Here is a 20,656-nt window from a genome sequence, read left to right as displayed (position 1 = left end):
TTGAGTATCAACTTATGAACCAGGAGATCGCGGTTCAATTCCCAGTCAGAGCACATATGGTTGCTGGCTTGATCCCCAGCAGGGGCATGCAGGAGGCAGCTGATCAGTGACTCTCTCTCATCATTGATGTTTCTATCTCCCTCTCCCTCTTCCTCCTCTCTCTCTGAAATCAATAAAAATATATTATATATATATATATATATATATATGTTTTCATTGATTTATTATATTATATATATATATATATATATATGTTTTCATTGATTTCAGAGAGAGAGGAAGGGGGGAGAGAGAAACATCAGTGAGAGAGAAACATCAACATTGATTGGCTTCCTCCTGCTGGGGATGGAGCCCACGGCCTGGGCACATGCTCTGTCTGGGAATCAAATGGGCAACCTCCTGGTGCTTGGGTCGACACTCAACCTCTGAGCCACACCAGCCAGGCAATTTAGTACATTTTTAATGTACCAAATGCAGTATACCAAAGAATGAGTAATGTACCTAAGTGACCTGTATAGGTATTCTTTTTCTTTTTTTTAATCCTCACCCAAGGATATTTTATCCATTATTTTTTTAGAGAGAATGTAGGGAAGGGAAGTGGTGGGGGGAGAGAAACATCAAGACAAATGGGTTGAGCCTGCAACCCCGGTATGTGCCCCTGACTGGGACTCAAACCTGTGACCCTTTGGTCCGCAGGCCATTGCTCTAACCACTGGGAAAAACTGGCCAAGGCTGTATAGGTATTCTTAGTTAATCTTGCAGACAACTCCTCTGAGGGAAATACTGTAATCCATATTTTACAGATGAAGAAAATGTAGACTAGAGGTTCTATAGCTTGCCCAAAGTCACATAGTTAATAAGGGATTTGTAAGTGTGGAATTCAAACCCAGACAGTCCAACACTGAAGCCTGCTCTCTTGTGTTGCTCTTCCTGCCTCTGATTGCACAGTTTCAGTGAATTTGAATAACTTATTTTAACTATACAGAAGCTAATTTCCCAAGTTTTTCTTTTCTGTGCAGAATATTTTTTATTTGCTTAACTTTCTTCCCAGCCCTCTTCTTGCCTCTCTCCTGGGTTTTGTGGCAGTGCTTCAGTACGTGGGACCTTTTGTCCTGGGATTTTAGGCTTTTCTCTTAGAATATCTTCTAAAAATTTTGAGGTTATATACAGAGGATTTTCTGGCACTAAGGGCCTTATAAGCAAGAAAGAAGTAGAACTTGAATATCAGGTCCTAAGATCGTGACGTTCTATTTTCACTAGTCTTTTTGCCTTCTGGCTTATTAACTTAATGAGTATTGACATCATGAAGAATACCTTCCTGTCTGTTGTGCTGGCATTTTGGCTGTGGGGAATAGCCTTCTAGGCTCTGCTCTACTGGTTTTACTTCTTATTTCAGGAGCTGATATGTTGGTAGAAAACAAAGGCATATCATGTTCTCAGGAATCTCTTCAAGGCACTGAGGCCCTTACCCTATCTCAGAGGAGTCATCTTATTGCCTCAGCCTTTTAATTCCTGGTTCGCAGTACTTGCATTTGCCAGTGGCAAGATAATTTCTCATGTAAATTCAGTTTGAGCAGTTAGCATTCAGATTGGGTTGAAGGTTAAAGGGGTGGTAATTTCTGAAAGGAAGCTGATTGAAAAAAAGAAAGGATCTGTAGAACTCTACTATCTACCTGTCTTGTTTTTGTGTACTTCTCCTGTTTCTACTTTTCTTTAATTATATTCATTTTTACTTTCTATGTCATCATTCTGAGGACCAAAGGTGAATTATGCATTCCTTGTGTTCTTTCAGCCAGTTAATTCACTGGGCAGCAATACTATAGCTGTGTGTTTGCATGGGGCGGGTCTTCTGAAGATTTTATAAATGTTCATAACCTAAAAAGGGTATGTTAAGTGTTTTTATTTGTCATCACGGTTGCTGTTTGGTGTATTATGTGGGAATTAAATATTAATCTTGACTCTTCTTTTTCTAGGTGCCTTATGCCTCTGGCATGCCCATCAAGAAAATAGGCCACAGAAGTGTTGATTCCTCAGGAGAGACAACATATAAAAAGGTGTGTCTGGGTGGAACCCTTTCTTCTTACTCCAAGAAGGGATAGCCTTGTCCCCTTGATATTCTCTGTATTCTATCCCATTTCTTGATATCCTAAGCCTTTGCACAATAGCTGTCATTACAATGTGGACTTTAGAGTTTACTTCACAAAGGGTGGAGTTGTCTTCCATCTGTATATGTGTGATTAAATGAGAATGTTCTTAATGGACAAATCTGGTGTTGGATGCTATTTCACTGAGCTGAAGAAATTGGGTTTCCTTGTTAGGTATAAACAAGTAACAAGCCCTGAAGGCCATTCTTCCCTTGCTACAGGGAACCATGTCTCTTCAAGTCTTTCTGTCTTTCCTCTGGTGCTGGATATACATAAAATCAAGGCCATATCTCACCCAGCCTGGTGATACAGATAGACAGCAGGTCAAGTGTTCTTTTCTTCTTTGTGTGTGTGTGTGTGTGTGTGTGTGTGTGTGTTTTAAAGCTTTTATTTTTATTTTATTATTTAATTTTATTTTTTTAATTCTCACTCGAGGACATTTTTATTGATTTTAGAGAGAGAGGAAAAGAGGAGGAAGAGAGAGGGAGGGAGGGAGAGGGAGGGAGGGAGAGACACAGACAGACATCTATGTGAGAGAGAAACATCGATCGACTGCCTCCGGTACACACCCTCACGAGGGGTTGAACCCACAACCTGGTTATGTGCCCTGACTGGGAATCGAACCTACAGCCTTTCTGTGTATGGGACCATTCTCCAACTGAACCACACTGGCCAGAGCGGGTTTTGTTTGTTTAAAGAATGTAGTTTCAGCTAGTGAATAGGGCCTAGAATAACTGCTTTCTGAGCTTTCTAATGGATTGGAATGATAGTAGTACTAGCCAAGAATAGGAAATGAAACTGATGAAGGGAAAACAGGAGAAAAGCATCCTGGGATGATCTCAGTTTTTCAGCTCTGGATTAATTTGGAGATCCCTAGCCTCCCCAAGGGACCGTGTTCAGCCTCCCATTTAGCACCTGTACCTTGTTTTATATAGGGCATGCAGATTTCTTCCATCATGTTTCTGGCCCACGTAAATTTTTCTTGTGTCTGTTCTCTGCCTTTACTGTATTGTCCCAAATAATAGAGGTAGCCAACTCATTCTCAGTCAGGGACTTGACTCTCCCTAGGAATGGTACTGAGGCCAGTGTCAATCCCACAGACATTTATTGAGCTCTTTTTATGTGCTGACCATTGAGACAAAAAGGTGAGTTTCTAGTCTAATTAGAGAGGCAAACACTTGAAAACACTAGTTATAATTTTAATGCCTAATGAGGACTAATGTGGAATATAAGTAATATCTGATGAGATTTAGGAATGAGGAAAATCATGTAGAACGAAACTATCTAGTAGAACTTCCCACAGTGATTGAAATGTACTATATTTGTTGTCCATTATGATAGCCACTAGTCATACTTGAATGTGGCTAGTAAGACTGAAGTAAATTAAAAAACAACAACAACTTTGTCTTCATTGATTTCAAAGAAAGGTAGAGAGGAGAGAGATAGAAACATCAATGATGAGAGAGTCATTGATTGGCTGCCTCCTGCACGTACCTACTGGGGGTCAAGCCTGCAATCTGGGCATGTGCCCTGACCAGGAATCAAACCACGATCTCCTGGATCATAGGTTGATGCTCAACAGCTGAGACACTCTGGCCGGGCAAGAAGTAAATTTTTAATTAATTTAAAATTAAATAGACATGTGGCTAGTGGCTACTGTACTGGACAGCACATATGTAGGTGATGTGGTATTTTTTCATGGGCTTGGAATCCTAGATTGTAAGAGTGGGGTTCCTGCATTTGTGTTTTAATCACAGTGTGATAATTTCTGAGAGAAGTGTTTAGATTTAAAATTGTGTGAGTCTTTTCAGACCTCTTCAGTTAGGAGGTTTTTGTTGTTTTTTTCTTTTGCCCCCCCCCCCCCCCCCCCCCCCCGCTCTATTGTCCTTAGAACACCAATTGGCCCTGCCTTAGAGGACTGAAGTTTCTATAGCTGGGTAGATAATCAGAACATCAGTTCATTTTAATTGCATTCTATATCAGATGAATAAAATCTTTAGAGTGCCCCAGATACTCTCGAGGAAGGAACTTTTGGAGTAAGACCTAAGATTGCTCTTTCAATACAATATAACTTCCAAGTATAATGGATAGGAGGGAACACCTTGCCTAGCTGAGGCTGGCTAGGACAGTCCCACCTTTGCTACTCTGTATCTTTGGGTCCTTCCATTCTTTGCCAGGCCAAACTGCAACGTAAAACACGGGGATGGGGAAACTGGGTTAGTCTGAACTACTAGAAGGGCATTTGATTTCAAGTGCTCCTTCTGGCTCCTCCCTCCTGAGTTGTTATTTTAAAAAAAATATATTTTTTTATTGATTTCAGAGAGAGGAAGGGAGAGGGAGAGGGAGATAGTTTGAAACATCAATGATGAGAGAGGGTCATTGACTGGCCGCCTCCTGCACGGCCCCCGCTGTGGATCAAGCCCGCAACCCGGGCAGGTGCCCTGACCAGGAATCAAACCACAGTCTCCTGGATCATAGGTCATTGCTCAACTGCTGAGCCATGCTGGCCAGGCCCTCCTGAGATTTTATTGCTATGATCAGATTTAGTACTAGCAACTTTACCTTTTTTTTTTTTTTTTTTTTTTTTTTTTTGCGGGCACCAGGACCAACGATCACTAGCTGCCCTAATACCAAAAAATTATGCTTCCGAAATCTCTTGATGTCAATTCCGCACATAGAACAATCGAGCTGCTCTATGTGTGCCACACACGACAGAAGCCCTTGCAACTTTACCTTTATTTCCTTTCTGTTTCAGACAACCTCATCAGCCTTGAAAGGTGCCATTCAGTTAGGCATTACTCATACTGTGGGGAGCCTGAGTACCAAACCAGAGCGGGATGTCCTCATGCAAGACTTTTACGTGGTGGAGAGTATCTTCTTCCCCAGGTACAGAGGTTAACGTTCAGGATAATGTCCTGAAAAGTGTCCTTTTTCATATTAACCTCAGGGTCATTTTAGGGGCTTGGGTCTAATTTAGACGTGTACCATTCTTTTTTTTCTTTCTTTTTTTTAAAATATATCTTTTATTGATTTCAGAGAGAAGAAAGTAGAGGGAGAGAGAGAGATAGAAACATCAACGACAAGATAGTCGTTGATCGGCTGCCGCCTGTAATTTGGGCATGTGCCCTGACCGGGAATTGAACCCTGATCACCTGGATCCTAGGTCAGCGCTCAACCGCTGAGCTACGCCCGGCCGGGCGACGTGTACCATTCTTAACCTGATTTTAATCAAGGTGATGTGAGGCTCTAGAGTGTGGAGAGCAGATGCTGTCCTTTAGCTGTTTCCATGAGCCTCAGGCCTGTAGAATGAGCCCTTGAAAAACAATTCCATGCACTTGGTAGGAGGCAGTGTTATTCCCTGTGCTCATGTCTTAATCCCCATTTTGTGCTTTTGTCCCACTAAGTAACTGACTCATCTAATCCCACTGGTTCTCTTACAGGGGATGTATTGACCTGCCTCTGGGTGACCCCCAAGGAGGACTCCCTGTATGACAGAGACTGGTAACTAATGGCTTCTTCTATTTAACCCCACAGCGAAGGGAGCAACCTGACCCCTGCTCATCACTACAATGACTTTCGGTTCAAGACCTATGCACCTGTTGCCTTCCGCTACTTTCGGGAATTATTTGGAATCCGGCCTGATGATTACTTGGTAAGCTTCCAGATCTCATGATCCTGTGATTCCAGAATCAAAGCAGTACTCCTGAAAGAAGACCCTCTCTCTCCATAGCCTTACTCTAGTTTTCTTTTGGAACAAAATTGCATCCGTAGTTGATTTCTGCTTGGGCAGGTCCTGGAATTTCTGAACTTCTTGCTCTCTTCTCTCTGGACCCCAGTATTCCCTCTGCAGTGAGCCACTGATTGAACTCTGCAGCTCTGGGGCTAGTGGTTCCCTCTTCTACGTGTCCAGCGATGACGAATTCATCATTAAAACAGTCCAGCATAAAGAGGCGGAGTTTCTGCAGAAGCTGCTTCCAGGATACTACATGGTGAGGAGAAGAGGAGCACTGGCTACCCGTGCTGTCCACTTCACTCCTGGACAAGGCTGGGGAGGCTGTCCTTGGCAGGGCAAAACAGTGTCAGCGCTTCTGTCTTAAGAATGTAGTTCATTTTTGTGCTTTTCACCCCATCTCTTTGCCTCTCTATGGCTAAAAGGAGTTTTATCTGCCTTATTTTATTTTATTTTATTTTATTTTATTTTATTTTATTTTATTTTATTTTATTTATTTTATTATTTTATATTATATATCTTTATTGATTTCAGACAGAGGGGAAAGGAGAGGGAGGGAGAGAGAGATAAAAACATAAATGATGAGAGAGAGATTGATCGGCTGCCTCCTGCATGCCCCCATCTAGGGATCGAGCCCGCAACCCTGGCATGTGCCCTGACCAGGAATCGAACACCGATCTGGATCCTAGCTCAGCGCTCAACTGCTGAGCCAGGCCCAGCCGGACTGTCCTATTTTAAGTCTTTATTTGGCTTAGACTGTCCTACCCAAAGGCAAGATTCAATGATGGCCTTGGCTGAGTAGCTCAGTTGGTTAGAGCGTCCTACCGATACACCAAGGTAGCTGGTTCGATCCTGTCAGGGCACATACAAGAATCAACCAATGAATGCATGAATAAGTGGAACAACAAATCGATCTCTCTTTCTCAAAATAAAATAATGTTTAAAAAAAAAAAAAAGATTCAATGATGATTTTGTTTTCTTAGTTCAGCTTCTACATTGGGCAATGGGGTTGGTTACTTCCCTTGATAGTACTCTATCCAATCTTACTCTGACTGATTGCTCTTGGGGGTACTGGAGAAGTTAGGGAACTCTCCTTTGCCTCCCATCATACCCAAGAATATACTATACCAAGGGTTAAGAGTTAGGACTTTTTCAACACGGTCTTCTCTTAAACCTCTCTAAAGGAATATATTCATCATACGTTCAGTATCCTGACTGATTACTATATTGGAGGGTCTGTGGCTCAGCTTGGTGATGATCCCAGCATTAGATGCATTGGGAAATTTCAAACAAATATGGTACTGTATATAGTGTGGGATTATGGGCAGACAGATTGTACCTGAATGCCAAGTAACAGATGAAGGAAGGTGGGTGGCAGCTTTTGCCCTTGAATTTTGCTGAAAATCAGCTAAGTTGCTCTCCTGCTTTTTGTTTTTGTGTCCTTAGAACCTCAACCAGAACCCTCGGACTTTGCTGCCTAAATTCTATGGACTGTACTGTGTGCAGGCAGGTGGTAAGAACATTCGAATTGTGGTAATGAACAATCTCTTACCACGGTCGGTCAAGATGCATATCAAATATGACCTTAAGGGCTCAACCTACAAACGGCGGGCTTCCCAAAAAGAGCGAGAGAAGCCTCTCCCCACCTTTAAAGACCTGGACTTCTTACAAGATATGCCTGATGGTCTCTCTTTGGATGCCGATATGTACAATGCTCTATGTAAGACCCTGCAGCGTGACTGTTTGGTGAGTTTGTCATATTTCCTTCTCTCACAGACACCAAAAATCACAGTCACTAAAACAGCTTGTCTATCCTTAGGCATCAAGTCTGTGGGAGATGGGACTCTGTTCCTTCACTTCATATGTCCCAGGCTTTATTTAAAATAATTTTTACACTAGAGCGTTATTATGCTTTTGCATTTTTACTTCCTCTGTTTACCCTCCCGCACCTGACTTGATTTCCTCTCTGCCTAACCTGGGCCTCATAGTCATACATTCTTCTTATTTTCATACCAGCACCATCATTCCTCAGGTCTGTCAAATCCTGCCTGTCAAATCCAAATTCATATCTTGGCAGCCGGGTGCTGATGAGGAAAATCACACAACTGTGTGTACTGGCATCTCTACAGATGTATGATATCCGTCTCCACCTGGGCCCTCAGTTTCTCTCATCAATCCATTTTCTTTTTCTCTCAGCAGTGTTCAGATAGTTGAACTCGCTTCAAACCACTTTTTTTTTTTACTAAAAATTTTTAAATTAAATTTATTGGAGTAACATTGGTTAATAACAGTGTATAAATTTCAGATGTGTAACTTTATAATACAGCACCTATGCATTCTATATGTGCTCACCACCTGAAGTCTAGTCACCATGTATCTGACCCCCTTTACCTTCTTCGTTCTCCCCCACCCCTCTCTCTCTGGTAACCACCATTCTGTTTTCGTATCTATGAGTTTGTTTTTGTTTCTTTGTATGTTTGTTTTGTCAAACCATTTTTTAACTCCCATCCCCCAGCCTTGTTTCTCAACAAACCGCCTTAACATCCCATCCCGTCCCGTCCCGTCCCGTCCCGTCCCGTCCCGTCCCGTCCCGTCCCGTCCCGTCCCGTCCTGTCCCGTCCCGTTTATAGACATACCTACACTCAACCATCCTTAATCTCCTTTCTTCCCACCTTGGTGCCTTATTCCAGGTCAGCCCCTTTTGTCCTCTGATCCATTTCCTCCTTTCTTTAGGATCCTGTTTCATAACTCGCTTCCTTTTCCACCTCTGGCTTCAGCCTCTACTGACTGTTTTCTTTCTACATACAAACAAGCTTACCCCTTCTATCCTAAAGTTAGGAGGACTTTTTTCAGTCTCTCCACTTAATGATGCTAGTATTCTTTTTCTTTCTCTTTTCCTATTTTTGCCTCAACCCACTGTGCCCTTGCTTTTACTCTCACCACTTAAGCTGAACCACTCTCTCCACTGACTACCCAAATGCCAAAGAGAGGATTTCTCAGTCCTTCCTTAAATTTTCTGAAGCGTTGAACAGTTAACTATTTCCAGTTTCTTAACATATCTTCTTTGGTTTTGGTAACACCTTTCCCTATTGATTTTTTACATCTCTGGTGGTTTTTTCTGGAACTGGCTTTGCTTACTCTGCATCTATTCCAGGATAATGACTATTTTAGTTTGGCTCCTTTGGTCGTAAGGACTAGAAACATGGTGAAGCAGATGGTGTTTTTCAAACTGTACATAAGAATCAGTCCTGTTTTCTCTTCATCCCTTACTCCATCCACCTACTGAAATGGTTGAGGTGTAGCACCAGAGTGAGCTCCTGGAACTGGTGGGAATAAACTCTTTTTCACCCTGTTCTGGGGTGAAAAGAGTGTTGAGAACTATAGGTTATGACCCAGGCTCCTTAATGTGACATATCAGACTTGTCATTGTCTTGTCCCTACCAACCTCTCTAATCTGCCTCACCTAGCCTTTGCATTTTATGTTCTAGAAATTCTAAGTTATATGCTCTTTCATGCCTCCAGGACTTGCAGTATTATTTCCTTCCTTTATGTACTTGGACTTATTTTCTCTGTAATTTATCTTTCATAAATCTATGTATGTATTACTTCCTGACCTCCTGTATACTGCTCCTCAATCAAGTAAGCGCTTCTATTGTTGTACACATTAGACTATGTTGTATTTACTTTTACATTTGTTTCTTTTCCTAAATCATAATATTCTAGAGGACAAAAATTCTCTTAAATACCTTTTTATCCCCCATAAGCAGGCACAATGCCTACAGATGATAGGTATTCAGTAAATATTGAACTGAATCGAAGCTGGTCATAAGAGGTCCTGCAACAGATTTGCTCTGTCACAAAGCATATTTTACTAGACTCTCCTTATGGATTCTTTACAGCACAATTATGTATTTCTTATTCCCTTGAGAATATGATGCTGTTTTCATGAAGAGATAAAAGGAAAGAACAAACAAAGAGGGTCTTGTGAGCTAGGCAGTTGCCTAATTTACATTTACTCAAGTGAAAGAAAACTGAGGGGATAGAAATGAAGAGCAACGAGAGGAAGTTGATATGCTTTTCTCCAAGGAGTAGGAGGAGCAAAGGATAATTCTATGGTTAGCCCTGGAAGTTCACTATCAAGAATAATTGGATCAGGAAAGCTGTGAGATCCTGAAAAATATCCTCATACCTCCCAAGGTTCAGATCTTGTTTTTTCCTTCCATTAGGTGCTGCAGAGCTTCAAGATAATGGACTATAGCCTCCTGATGTCAATCCATAACTTAGATCATGCACAACGAGAGGCCACAAGCAATGAAACGCAATATTCAATTGACACTCGCAGACCAGCCCCCCAAAAGGCTCTCTATTCCACAGCCATGGAATCTATCCAGGGCGAGGCTCGGCGAGGTGGCACCATGGACACTGAAGACCAGTGAGTAGGCTCAGGGGCATCAGGAAGGAGAGCATAGGCTCACAGCACTTCTTCTTGAGGAAGGGGTGCAGCTTCTGCAAAGGAGTAGCCTTAATTCAGCAGTTAAGTCAACAATATTAACACTTACCACAGAATGAGCTTGCTTGTGTTTTTTTTTTTAATTTTGATATTAGTCCTGGCTGATGTGGCACAGTTGGTTGGCCAGTGACCTGTGTGCACTGAGAGGTCCCGGTTTGATTCCTGGTCAGGGCACATGCCTGGGTTTTGGGCTTGATCCCCTGGTAGGGGGTGTGCGGGAAGCATCTGATCGATGTTTCTCTCTCTCTCTCTCTCTCTGTCTCTCCCTCTCCCTCCCCCTCCCCCTCTCCCTCTCCCCTTTCCCCCCTCCTCCTCCCTCTCTCCCCCACTCCTCCCTCCCTCCCTTCCTCTCTATTTAAAATCAATAAAAACATCTTTTTAAAAAAATTTATTGATTTTAGAGAGAGAGGAGGGAGAGAGAGAAACATCCATTTGTTGTTCCACTTATTCATGCATTTATTGGTTGATTCTTATATGTGCCCTGACTAGGGATGGAACCCACAACCTTGGTGTTTCGGGACGATGCTCTAACCAGGGCCTAGAATGAGCTTTCCTAAGAGCATATAAGGAAAGGAAAACATTTTAAATTTGGGATTTGTAGTACAATTGGGAAGGCGAGCTATTCAAAATTAAAATACTTTTTTTTTTTAAGCTCACTCAGAGTCTTAGATACAGGTCTGCAAATTATAATTTCCTCAAAAACAATTTATTACGGACTTTTTTTCACCTTTCTTACCATAATGGATCTGTCAAGTTACTGAAGGGACCACAGGTGCTCTCTAGTTGGCTCTGTTTTTGAGGTACCCTTTAATATGACTCAAGAAGAATGTCTTAGTGGGCATAGATTTAAATATGAAAGTACTGATGAGGGAGTGTATAGTTAATTGGGGGAACATTCCTAAAATTGCTGAGTAGGGGTGATTTTAGATTCTCTTTGGTGGAATTGGGGTGGAAGAGGCAGGCAAGTGAGATTTGGAGAGAAAGAGGTTATAATACATACTCCAGAGTTGTTGGGGTCAGAAGAAGGCTCTCACTCTTCTCCAGTTTATGGAAGATGGGACAATTATGTTTAATTACCTGCTAGCCAAAAGATTTTCTTTCTCTTTCCTTCTTGTCTTCCTCAGTATGGGTGGCATCCCTGCCCGGAATAGTAAAGGGGAAAGGCTGCTGCTTTATATTGGGATCATTGACATTCTGCAGTCTTACAGGTGAGAAACAAGGATTCCAAATTAGAGGGTAGAGTGGATGCAGATAACCACTCATTTCTCTTTTCGATGGGTTTGTCACTGAATTCTTCCCGAAACAAGAACAGTGAGTTGTAACCTGACTGCTTATCTCATTGGGTTTCAAGTGGTGGTTTATTTTTTTGATTTTTGCCTGTCTTCTGGCTTCCGTACCCCACCACCCCTGAATCATAACATGCACCTCTGTGGAAAGCTGAGTCAGCTCTGGGAAGCACCAGGGTAGAATATACCATTTGTCTGACTCTGAAAAACCTGTGAGATGAGTCATACTCCACCCTGAGATATAGCAGAAAACATGTTCCCCTTTTCCATGGAGGAGTAAAAGGAGGGTCACTGTGTTCTATGAAAAGTATTAATTAGTCTGTGGAACTAAGAGGCAGTAAGTGATGGTGAGGCAAGAGCTGGAAATACAGTGTCCCAAAAAAATGTATACACACACTTTAAATAATTATAAAGGAAGTGTTTCTTTAAATACGTTTCCTTTTCAAAAGTGATCTACCAGCTGTTAAAGTGTGTATACAAGAAATTGAGGGGGCATTTTGGGGGGGCACCCTGTATTAGACCCCAGTTTTGTTTCTGTAAGGTTTCAGGTACTCATGAGGACTGGACAGTGCTTGGTTTACTGATTCAGAATATTATCATCTAATTTTAACTTCTCTCTCAGAGGCTTGCCCATCTATTCCTCCTGCTGTTCTTTTACAGTAAATATTATTGTCCCTGACTTGCCAGGGATATATTAACTACCCTTTCTCTTAGGATAATTACCTAACTAGAAACACCTTTGACTTATGTTCTGAATAAGCACTACTGAGTCCATTCTTTGGAAAGCCAGTATAATAGAGTGCTTTCCCAGCCTCTATCATTTTAAGTTTTTCCATTGACTCTTTAACTCCCTAAAATAAAAAAATATAAGATCATTTATTTAAAAACTCTGTGAATTCATGACACATCTTTTCCTTGGCAGGTTTGTTAAGAAGTTGGAGCACTCTTGGAAAGCTCTGGTGCATGATGGGGTGAGTAGCAGTTAACTAGAGGCTCTCTTTCTGCCTCCCTCACTTCTGATTTGCCCCCTCAATTTCTTATTTCATTTGTGGGTTTTACCCTTCTACTAGGGTCTCAGCCTAGGGAAAGTGGCCCTTGGACTAGAGGTCCTCTTGGTGGACCATCTCGTAACTCTTCAGCCATCTCTTCTGCTCTGCAGGACACCGTATCGGTGCATCGCCCAGGCTTCTACGCTGAACGGTTCCAGCGCTTCATGTGCAACACAGTGTTCAAGAAGATCCCCTGTAAGTGGCTTCTACCAGATGAACCCCCAATGGCTCCCTTACTCCAAGAGATGGCGGGCAGGACACCACTGTCAGGGAACTGCCAAAGCCAGAGGCCTCTCCTGCTCTACTCACATCCCATGATAGCTGCTGCCCGTCTTTATGTCAGTCACTCTGTCTGTTCCAGTTGTTTCCAAGTTGCTTGCTGCTTTCCCCCTGGCTCTCCCTACGTATATCATTGAGGTGAGGGGCATTTCTGGGAAATTGGCGGGATTGCAAAAAATATATAGTGTGGGTATAGGATCCATGTCACAGGCTGAGATAGACAGAGTCAGACTTTTATGGACAGAGATAGGCAAGGGTATTATTACCAGTGTTCTATTTTCCATTTATAAATCCAATGCCAAGGAGTTCTCAGACTAGGTTCAAATGGTTGGAGAAGCATTTACTGATTTCTGTTTAGCAGGTGTTCTTACTCTCTTCCCTCAACTTTTTTGATTGGGAAGTGCCAATGTTCTTCTTTCCAAACCTTTCATGCTGTTGCCACTGGTAAATTCTAGCTCCTCTTCCCGTCTCCTCATCACAGGCATCCCTTAGTGAGTCAGAGAGGACCTAGGCATGCCACACAGTCTTAAGAAATATGAGAAAATCCTTTCAAAGTCTTTTCAAAGGGACGTATAAACAAGTGTGTAAAGTGTCGTCATAGTGCTGTGTGCATAAGCACTACAAGGATATAGAGTGAAAAGGTCATCTGTGGTAGGTTTAACTGAAGGATAGTATTAAAGAACAGGGAATTATGAAATAGAGAACATCTCATCAGGTGGAAGCAAAGCCATTGAGATTGTTTGTAGGAGGGGAGAGATGTATGTGTCTCTTTTCCTCTAGGTTCTCCACTTCTTTCCAAAGTGAAGTGAACTGAGATGCCCCTTCCTCTAAAAAGTAGTTCATAGAGCCTGTCTTTGTTGACATTAACCCTTCTTCCTGCTTTGCAGAAAAACAACTTTGTGTTTGTGTTGGGGATGCTAGCAGTTTGTACCTATGTCTTGGTGATGGTTTCTGAGGTGGGTGCTAAGTAGGCTCTCTCTCTCCCTTTTGAAGTGAAGCCCTCTCCTTCCAAAAAGTTTCGGTCTGGCTCATCTTTCTCTCGGCGAGGAGGCCCCAGCGGCAACTCCTGCATTACTTACCAGCCATCGGTCTCTGGGGAACACAAGGCACAAGTGACAACAAAGGCGGAAGTGGAGCCAGGTCAGCGCCAGGGCTGGGGTTCCCATGTGATTGGGTACTCCCTCCCTCCCTTCTGAGTTCTTATTTGCTTAGGACCTCTGCTTCCCATTCCTGTCCAGGAAAAGCCAAGTTGCTACATAATTTTCCCTATATTTCCCCCACCCCATTTTTTCTTTTTTATTTATTGATTTTCTTCCCCTTTCTTTTTTCCAGGCGTCCACTTCGGTCGTCCTGATGTTTTACCTCAGACTCCACCTTTGGAGAAAATCAGTGAGGTCTCGACTATTCCTGACCCCTGTTTTTCACCTGTAGTTGGAGAGACTTTGCAAATGTTATCTACAAGGTTGGTTCCTTGGCCCCTTTCTCCATGTGATCGTCTCATCTCTCTCTTCAGGTCCTTGGGAACCTCCATACCTGTTTTTTTCCAGAGACCATTGTCCTTTGCTCTTCACTAGATTTTTTTCAGGTTCACCTTCCTTAGAGTTCATCTTTAGGATTTGAAAAAGTGTGTCAACATCTCTGTATCTTTAGGGTGTGAGGGGAAGCTTTTGTTTGCAGACTTTTCTGATACTCAGTCAAAATACCCCAACTAGCCCTTCATCTCCCAGTGAGTGAAGTGAGAGTTCTCAACTTAGGATATAAGGCTGGAAAGATTCCTAGGCAGTAAAGACAATGAATAATCTTTCAAAATAATCCAATGTAAAGCTTGCGATTTAATTTTGTTACCTGGTGTATTAAGTATCTGTTACATCGTAATAAGTTACCCCAAAACTCAGTGGCTTAAAATAAAAAAACGTATGTCATAGTTTCTGTGGATCAGGAATCCAGGTGCAGCTTAGCTGTGTCCTCTGGCTAAAGGTCTTTCATGAGCTGGTAGTTAAGCTATTGGCTAGGGCTAGGGTCTCATCTGAAGGCTCATTTCTAAGTTCACTTATGTAATTTTGGGCAGGATTCAGTTCCTTGTGGGTTGCTGGACTGAGAGCCTTGGTTCCTTGTGGCTGTTGGCTGGGAGCCTCCCTCAGTCCTTTGCCATATGGGCTTCTCCATAGGACAATTCAGACACCTGGCTTCCCTCAGAGTGCATGCACCTAAGCAGAAGCCACATTCTTTTTGTCATCTAATCTCAGAATTGACATCCCTACCACCTGTATTGCATTCTGTTCACTAAATCTAACCCACACTCAAGAGGAAAGGATTGCACAAGGGTGTGAATACCAGGAAGGCAGGGCTCATTGGGAGCCATCTTAGGAGTCACCTGTTAAAGTCCTCCCCTGATCTCTAGTGATTCACATCCCTCCATGTGCAAAATTCATTTCCTCTCATGGTCTCCAAAAGTTTCATTCCATTATAGCATCAGCTCAAAATCCAGAATTTTGTTACCTAAATTCACTCCATATTTGGGTAAGCTTCCCAGGTATTGTTCCTTGAGTGCCATTCCTCCCAGTCTGCGAACCTATGAAACAAAGACAAGCTATCTTCTCACTACCCACCCAGCATAAGTGGTGAGACAGACATTAGATAACCCCTGTACACATTCCTGTTCAAAAAGGTCGAGAATGGGAGGCACAGAGGAATCACTGTTCAATAGCTACCTAAAATGCAGCAAATATTGGAGTTTCTTTATCAGGTCTCAAAGTATGGGAATAATTCCCCATGGCTCTTGGCTCTACCCTTTATATTCCCAAATTTTGCCTTCTGAGTCTTCCTCTTTCATGAAAACTGGAATGTGTGCAGCTGAGTAGTTTTCTCAGCCTCCTTGCTAACTAGGATTTTGGGGATCCAGTGGTCCCTTTTCATTTTGCATTGTTTCTGTTCTTTGAATCCAAGCTGGCGATGTTTCTGCTGATAATACTCTCAAAGATTTTGTGGGCCTCCTGTGAATGTCATTGGGGTTTACTCCATTAGACACAAAAACCATACCTACAAATACCTTCTGGATAAGCCCTGTGCTTCTTAGGGATCCTATTGTTCAGAGGATCTGTGAGACGAACCCTTAATCTTTTTGAATGTTTTGAATGGCCTTTTATTTATGATTGAATAGTACTCTGAAGCATCAACTTTGATTTTTCTGGGGCCTTGAAAAATATTTTGCAGCCCTGGCCAGTGTGGCTCAGTTGGTTGGAGCGTCATTCCATGCACTGAAGGGTCATAAGTTCAATTCCCCGTCAGGGCACATGCCCAGGTGTTCCGGTTCGATCCCTGATCCAGGCGTGTATGGAGGCAACCAATCAGTGTTCTCTCTCACATCAGTGTTTTGCTCTTTTTCTCTCCCTCTCCCTTCCTCTCTCTCTCTGAAATCAATAAAAACATATCCTTGGGTGAGGATTAAAAAGATAAATTAATTAATTAAAAAATATATATTTTAGCCTGGCAGGGCGTGGCTCAGCGGTTGAGCATCGACCTAGGATCCAGGCGATTGGGGTTCGATTCCCGGTCAGGGCACATGCCCGGATTGCGGGCTAGCCGATCAGTGACTCTCATCATTGATGTTTCTATCTCTGTCCCTCTCCTTTCCTCTCTCTGAAATCAATAAAGATATATTTAATAAATAAATAAAAAAAATATATTTTATAGTCATACCCTTGGCTTCATCTTTAGACCACATTTTCCTGACATTGCCCCGGATTTTAGCCTTACTCTAAAGCCATTTCTTTTTTTTTCTTCTGTTTTTTCGATCCTCACCCAAGAATATTTTTTTCCTCAATTTTTAGAGAGAGTAGAAGGGAGGGAGCAAGGGTAGAGAGAGAGAGAGAGACAAAGACATCAACCAATTGGTTGCTTCCCGCACACTCCCTGACGGGGGGGGGGGGGGGAGGGACGGGGGGCTGGGGATTGAACCTGTAACCCAGGAAGGAGCCCTTGACCAGAAATCCAGTCCAAGATCCTTTAGTGCTCGGGCTGACACTAACCACTGAGACATACTGGCCAGGGCCTGATTTCTTCTTAATGCGTATAGTAAAATATGAGAGAAGAAAAATTAAATTAAGGGAAAGTTTATTAAACAAAAAGAAGCCAGGACTTTATGATAGTTTTGAAAATTCTGAGCCTCTCTAGATAGCAAACAATGCTAAAATTAAGAAACAACTTCAGGCCCTCGCTGGTTTGGCTCAGTGGTTAGAGCGTCAGCCAAGCACCAAAGGATCTCAGGTTTAATTCCTGGGCAAGGGCATGTACCTGGGTCATAGGTTTGATCCCCAGCCCTGGTTGGGGTGTGTAACTCCAGCTGATGTGTCTGTTTCTCTCCCCTCCCTTTCTCTCTCTCTCTCTTTTTCTCTGTCTCTCTTCCTCTCCCCTCCCTCCCTTCTACTCTCTCTAAAATTGAATGGAAAAAGTATCCTCGGGTGAGGATTAACCAAAAGGAAAAGAATAAGAAATCAGGTAGCACTTTGCTTAGAAATCTCCATAGCAGGCACATATTCCACTTTCCACATAAATGCAGATGACATTGTTGCTAAACTTTGTTCCACTATATTATAAGGATCCCCTTTTATTTTCTAATAAGAGTTTTTTCCCTCACTGTCCTTTCAGCTCTTACTGGCAACCCCCTTAGAGTCCAAAATTATATAGTATATTAAGGGCACTTTTAAACTTTCCCTAAAACTCTCCTCAAAACCCACTTCCTTCTTCCAAAACCACTTCCACATTTTAGATTTTTATTACAGCAGCACTTCATTTCCGGGTATATTATCTATCGTTGTATAACAGATTACCCCAAAACTTAGCAGCTAAAAACAACAAACACTTATTATGTCATGTTTTATGTGGTTTAAGAATCTAGGTGTGGGTTGGCTGGGTGCCTTTGGCTCAGGATCTCTCAGGAGGTTACAGTCAAGCTGTTAGCCAGGGCAGTGGTCTCATCTGAAGGCTTACCCAGGGGAGGATCAGTTTCTAAGCTTCTGTAGTTGTTTGTAGGATTCAGTTTCTTGTCACATATTCCTCTTCATAGGGCAGCTCACAGTATGGCAACTAGTTTCCCTCAGAGCAAACAAGAGACCATGTCCCCAAGAGGAAGCTTATATAGTCTTTTTTGTAACCTAACCTCAATCAATATCCTATCACCTGTACTAGATTGTGTTCACTAAAAGAAAGTCACTAAATCCAGCCCACACTCGAGAATTACATAATGGCATGAATATCAGGCAGCAGTGATCATTGAGTGTCTACCATATGTGGGAATTGAAGACAGAAGAAGAGGGTATTAGGAAATATTCTAAATCTAGTAGCTTCTGAGCCTCTTCTTTGTGAATCCTGAATTGATTCTGAAGTGAAATATGGAGAAGCAGTATGAGAATAGACTTGAGAAGACAGTCCTTTTTCTTTTTTATCTTCTAATTCTTTTTTTGCTTCCTGTTAGTTCAACCCTCTTGGAAAAGCTTGAAATCGAAGAGTCAGAGTTCATCCAGGTGAGTGTCTGGGACGTGGGGGAGGAGAATGCTTTGAAGGGCCTAACGAGGATGTACTGATGGAGCGTGGTGCAAGGTGTTAATTGGCAAAATTAGAAGGACTGTGTGCCCCTAAATCTTGCTTTTAAAATTTTTGGTTTTTGGTACCCTGTACTTAGAAATTGAGGCTAAAATGGAAGGGAACTTCTTAACTCTGCCAGCAAGGTTGAAATTAACTTGAATTCCTTTCCTATCTCCTTTTATATTCCTTATTCTTAACTTTACACCCTTTCCCTTTTCAGTGAGCAGAAGACCTCAGAAGACCTGGAACAAGATTCTATCTCTATGATCCCAAGATGTCAGCCCTTGACCGAGCAATGCTGAGTTTTCTTCTTGGTCATCGAAAGAGTATAGTGGAGGCTAGGGTAGCTCTCCAACTCCTTTCTGAAGAAGAACCTCTCCTTCCCCTTCCTCATGAACGGGCATTAGTGCCTCGGACAGTTGAGGACGCCAGCACCCTCTCCACTCCTGAGTTGGGTGGCACGAGTTTTCAACTAGCCAACTTTGGCTTCTACAATTGAATTGTTTTCAAACCCCTATTCCTCCTGCTGGAAGCGGGGTTGCTGGACGTGGTGGTTTTCTTGCCTCTCATCGACCTTTCACCCGGAGCTGGACTCTCAGTCCTCAGGATAGACTGGCACGTTATCCCACCGTAGCTCTTTCTCTCCGGAAGAAGAACCCTGGAGGCTCTGTAAAGTTTTTTGGGGGAGTGAGGATATTTAACCACCTTCCAACCTTCTTTTTTTCCTTAAAAAGGAAAAGAAAAAATCATGATGCACAGCACACAATTTTAAGCCAGACAGTTTCAGATCAAAACTCCAGAAGTGTTGGAGAGATGCCTATTCATAGGGTTCCCTCTGAAGAGCCCTGGTGTTTGAGAAACAGAAGTGTGATGATTGCTCTGCCTGGAGCAGCTCCTCTTTAACTCTTGTCTTGATGAATTTCTTAAGGCTGAAGGAATGGAGAGAGGGGGACATGGGGTAATCTTTACCTTTTGTTAAGCAGTGGGCAGTCATGGGGCTCAGAGATCAGGGCCCTTCCTAGGTATGCTCCTACTTACTCACTGCCAGGCCATAATGATTATTACTGTTTTTGCAATTTGAAATATATTCTGGTTGTTTTTCTAAATATGAAGACATCAAATGAATTTTAGCTCCTTCTCCAAAGGAGATTTCTTCCTTGTTCTTCCTACCTTTCCCAACAGTATTCTGCTGTTCATGGGGCTGAAGTGGAGAGAGGGTCACCTGTGTCTGTTTAGCAGGCATTCCGTATTTATGAAGCTAGAGACTATCTCTCGGACTCATAGGAGCCAGCAGATTCTTGCCTCGGTGAGGCCACTGCTGTGCCACCTGTCCTGCCCCCTCTCTTCATGCAGAGAATGTGGAAAATGGGGGCTGTGTAATCCCTCCTCCCCATCCCTAGGCGTTGGAGCTCTCCATCTGAGCCGCCTCCTCCTGGCAGGAGAAGGGGGCCCGGCATCTCAGGCAGATTGTTGAAGTCCCACACTATCCCCTCCATCCCACCCAACCTTGATAGTAGGTTAGCCCGTACCCTGAGTAACTGTCTATATTAGACACCCTCAGCCAGATTCTGGCTGCCTGTCTTTGCTGCCATGTTCTTTTTTTACAAGAAGGAAAGAAAATTCTTGCTGTTTTTTTTTTTCTTTTCATAATTTACTATTTATGATGTATTTAAGTGTTTTATTCAGGACAGAGTTCTGTAGGGGGTGGGAGGGAATCTTCAAGGGAGGCTGGGTCTTAGGGAAGGGAATGGGGGAATGAACATTTTTATGAAGTGTCACTATTTGCCTCTACTTTGTATTGTTCAGAAATGGCAAATGCAATATAAGTGATAACTATCTGGTTTTAATGTATTAAACTTTCATCAGTTATTTAGACCTCTTGTTTCTTCTTGATATACCACCTGCTCCACCCTCTTCCCCCACCACCCAGGCTCAAGTTTTGTTCATGTTGCCCTGAACAAGTGCTTGCATCCTTTCCAGCTTCAGTCAGACTCAGGCTGAGAGAAGTGGCTTCATTCCCTTTCAGCCACCCTCTTCGTCTTAACTTAAACTTGACAAGGAAAAGCTGGGAATGA

The 20,656-nt window shown here is 42.7% G+C and overlaps 1 protein-coding gene and 1 non-coding gene across 6 annotated transcripts in view; one reads left to right on the top strand and one right to left on the bottom strand.

Annotated features, from left to right (window-relative positions):
• PIP5K1A (phosphatidylinositol-4-phosphate 5-kinase type 1 alpha) overlaps positions 1-20,456 on the top strand; it is a 37,557-nt gene extending 17,101 nt beyond the window's left edge. The window contains exons 3-15 of one of the 5 annotated variants that reach the window (XM_016215511.2): positions 1,974-2,054; positions 4,900-5,030; positions 5,679-5,796; positions 5,981-6,133; positions 7,321-7,620; positions 10,101-10,306; positions 11,509-11,592; positions 12,593-12,641; positions 12,830-12,914; positions 13,992-14,138; positions 14,331-14,460; positions 18,472-18,520; positions 18,802-18,883. In XM_016215511.2, the coding sequence (XP_016070997.2) occupies positions 1,974-2,054; positions 4,900-5,030; positions 5,679-5,796; positions 5,981-6,133; positions 7,321-7,620; positions 10,101-10,306; positions 11,509-11,592; positions 12,593-12,641; positions 12,830-12,914; positions 13,992-14,138; positions 14,331-14,460; positions 18,472-18,520; positions 18,802-18,804 (1,536 nt within the window). In that variant the 3' untranslated portion in view covers positions 18,805-18,883. Of the gene's footprint in view, positions 1-1,973; positions 2,055-4,701; positions 5,031-5,678; positions 5,797-5,980; positions 6,134-7,320; positions 7,621-10,100; positions 10,307-11,508; positions 11,593-12,592; positions 12,642-12,829; positions 12,915-13,080; positions 13,970-13,991; positions 14,139-14,330; positions 16,829-18,471; positions 18,521-18,801 lie in introns of those variants that run through there. The other 4 variants (XM_087828291.1, XM_016215515.2, XM_016215507.2 and 1 more) reach the window with 4 other exon arrangements.
• LOC148090872 (U11 spliceosomal RNA) lies at positions 4,737-4,870 on the bottom strand. Its single transcript, XR_015716143.1, has one exon. It is a non-coding gene; the product is annotated as a U11 spliceosomal RNA (small nuclear RNA).
• Positions 20,457-20,656: the final 200 nt, after the last annotated feature.

Source organism: Miniopterus natalensis, chromosome 19 (genome assembly GCF_054644295.1).
Source record: "Miniopterus natalensis isolate mMinNat1 chromosome 19, mMinNat1.hap1, whole genome shotgun sequence".
NCBI lineage: Eukaryota > Metazoa > Chordata > Mammalia > Chiroptera > Miniopteridae > Miniopterus > Miniopterus natalensis.
The sequence above is the reverse complement of the archived record's forward strand: the minus strand, read 5'-3'. Positions and strand labels throughout refer to the sequence as shown.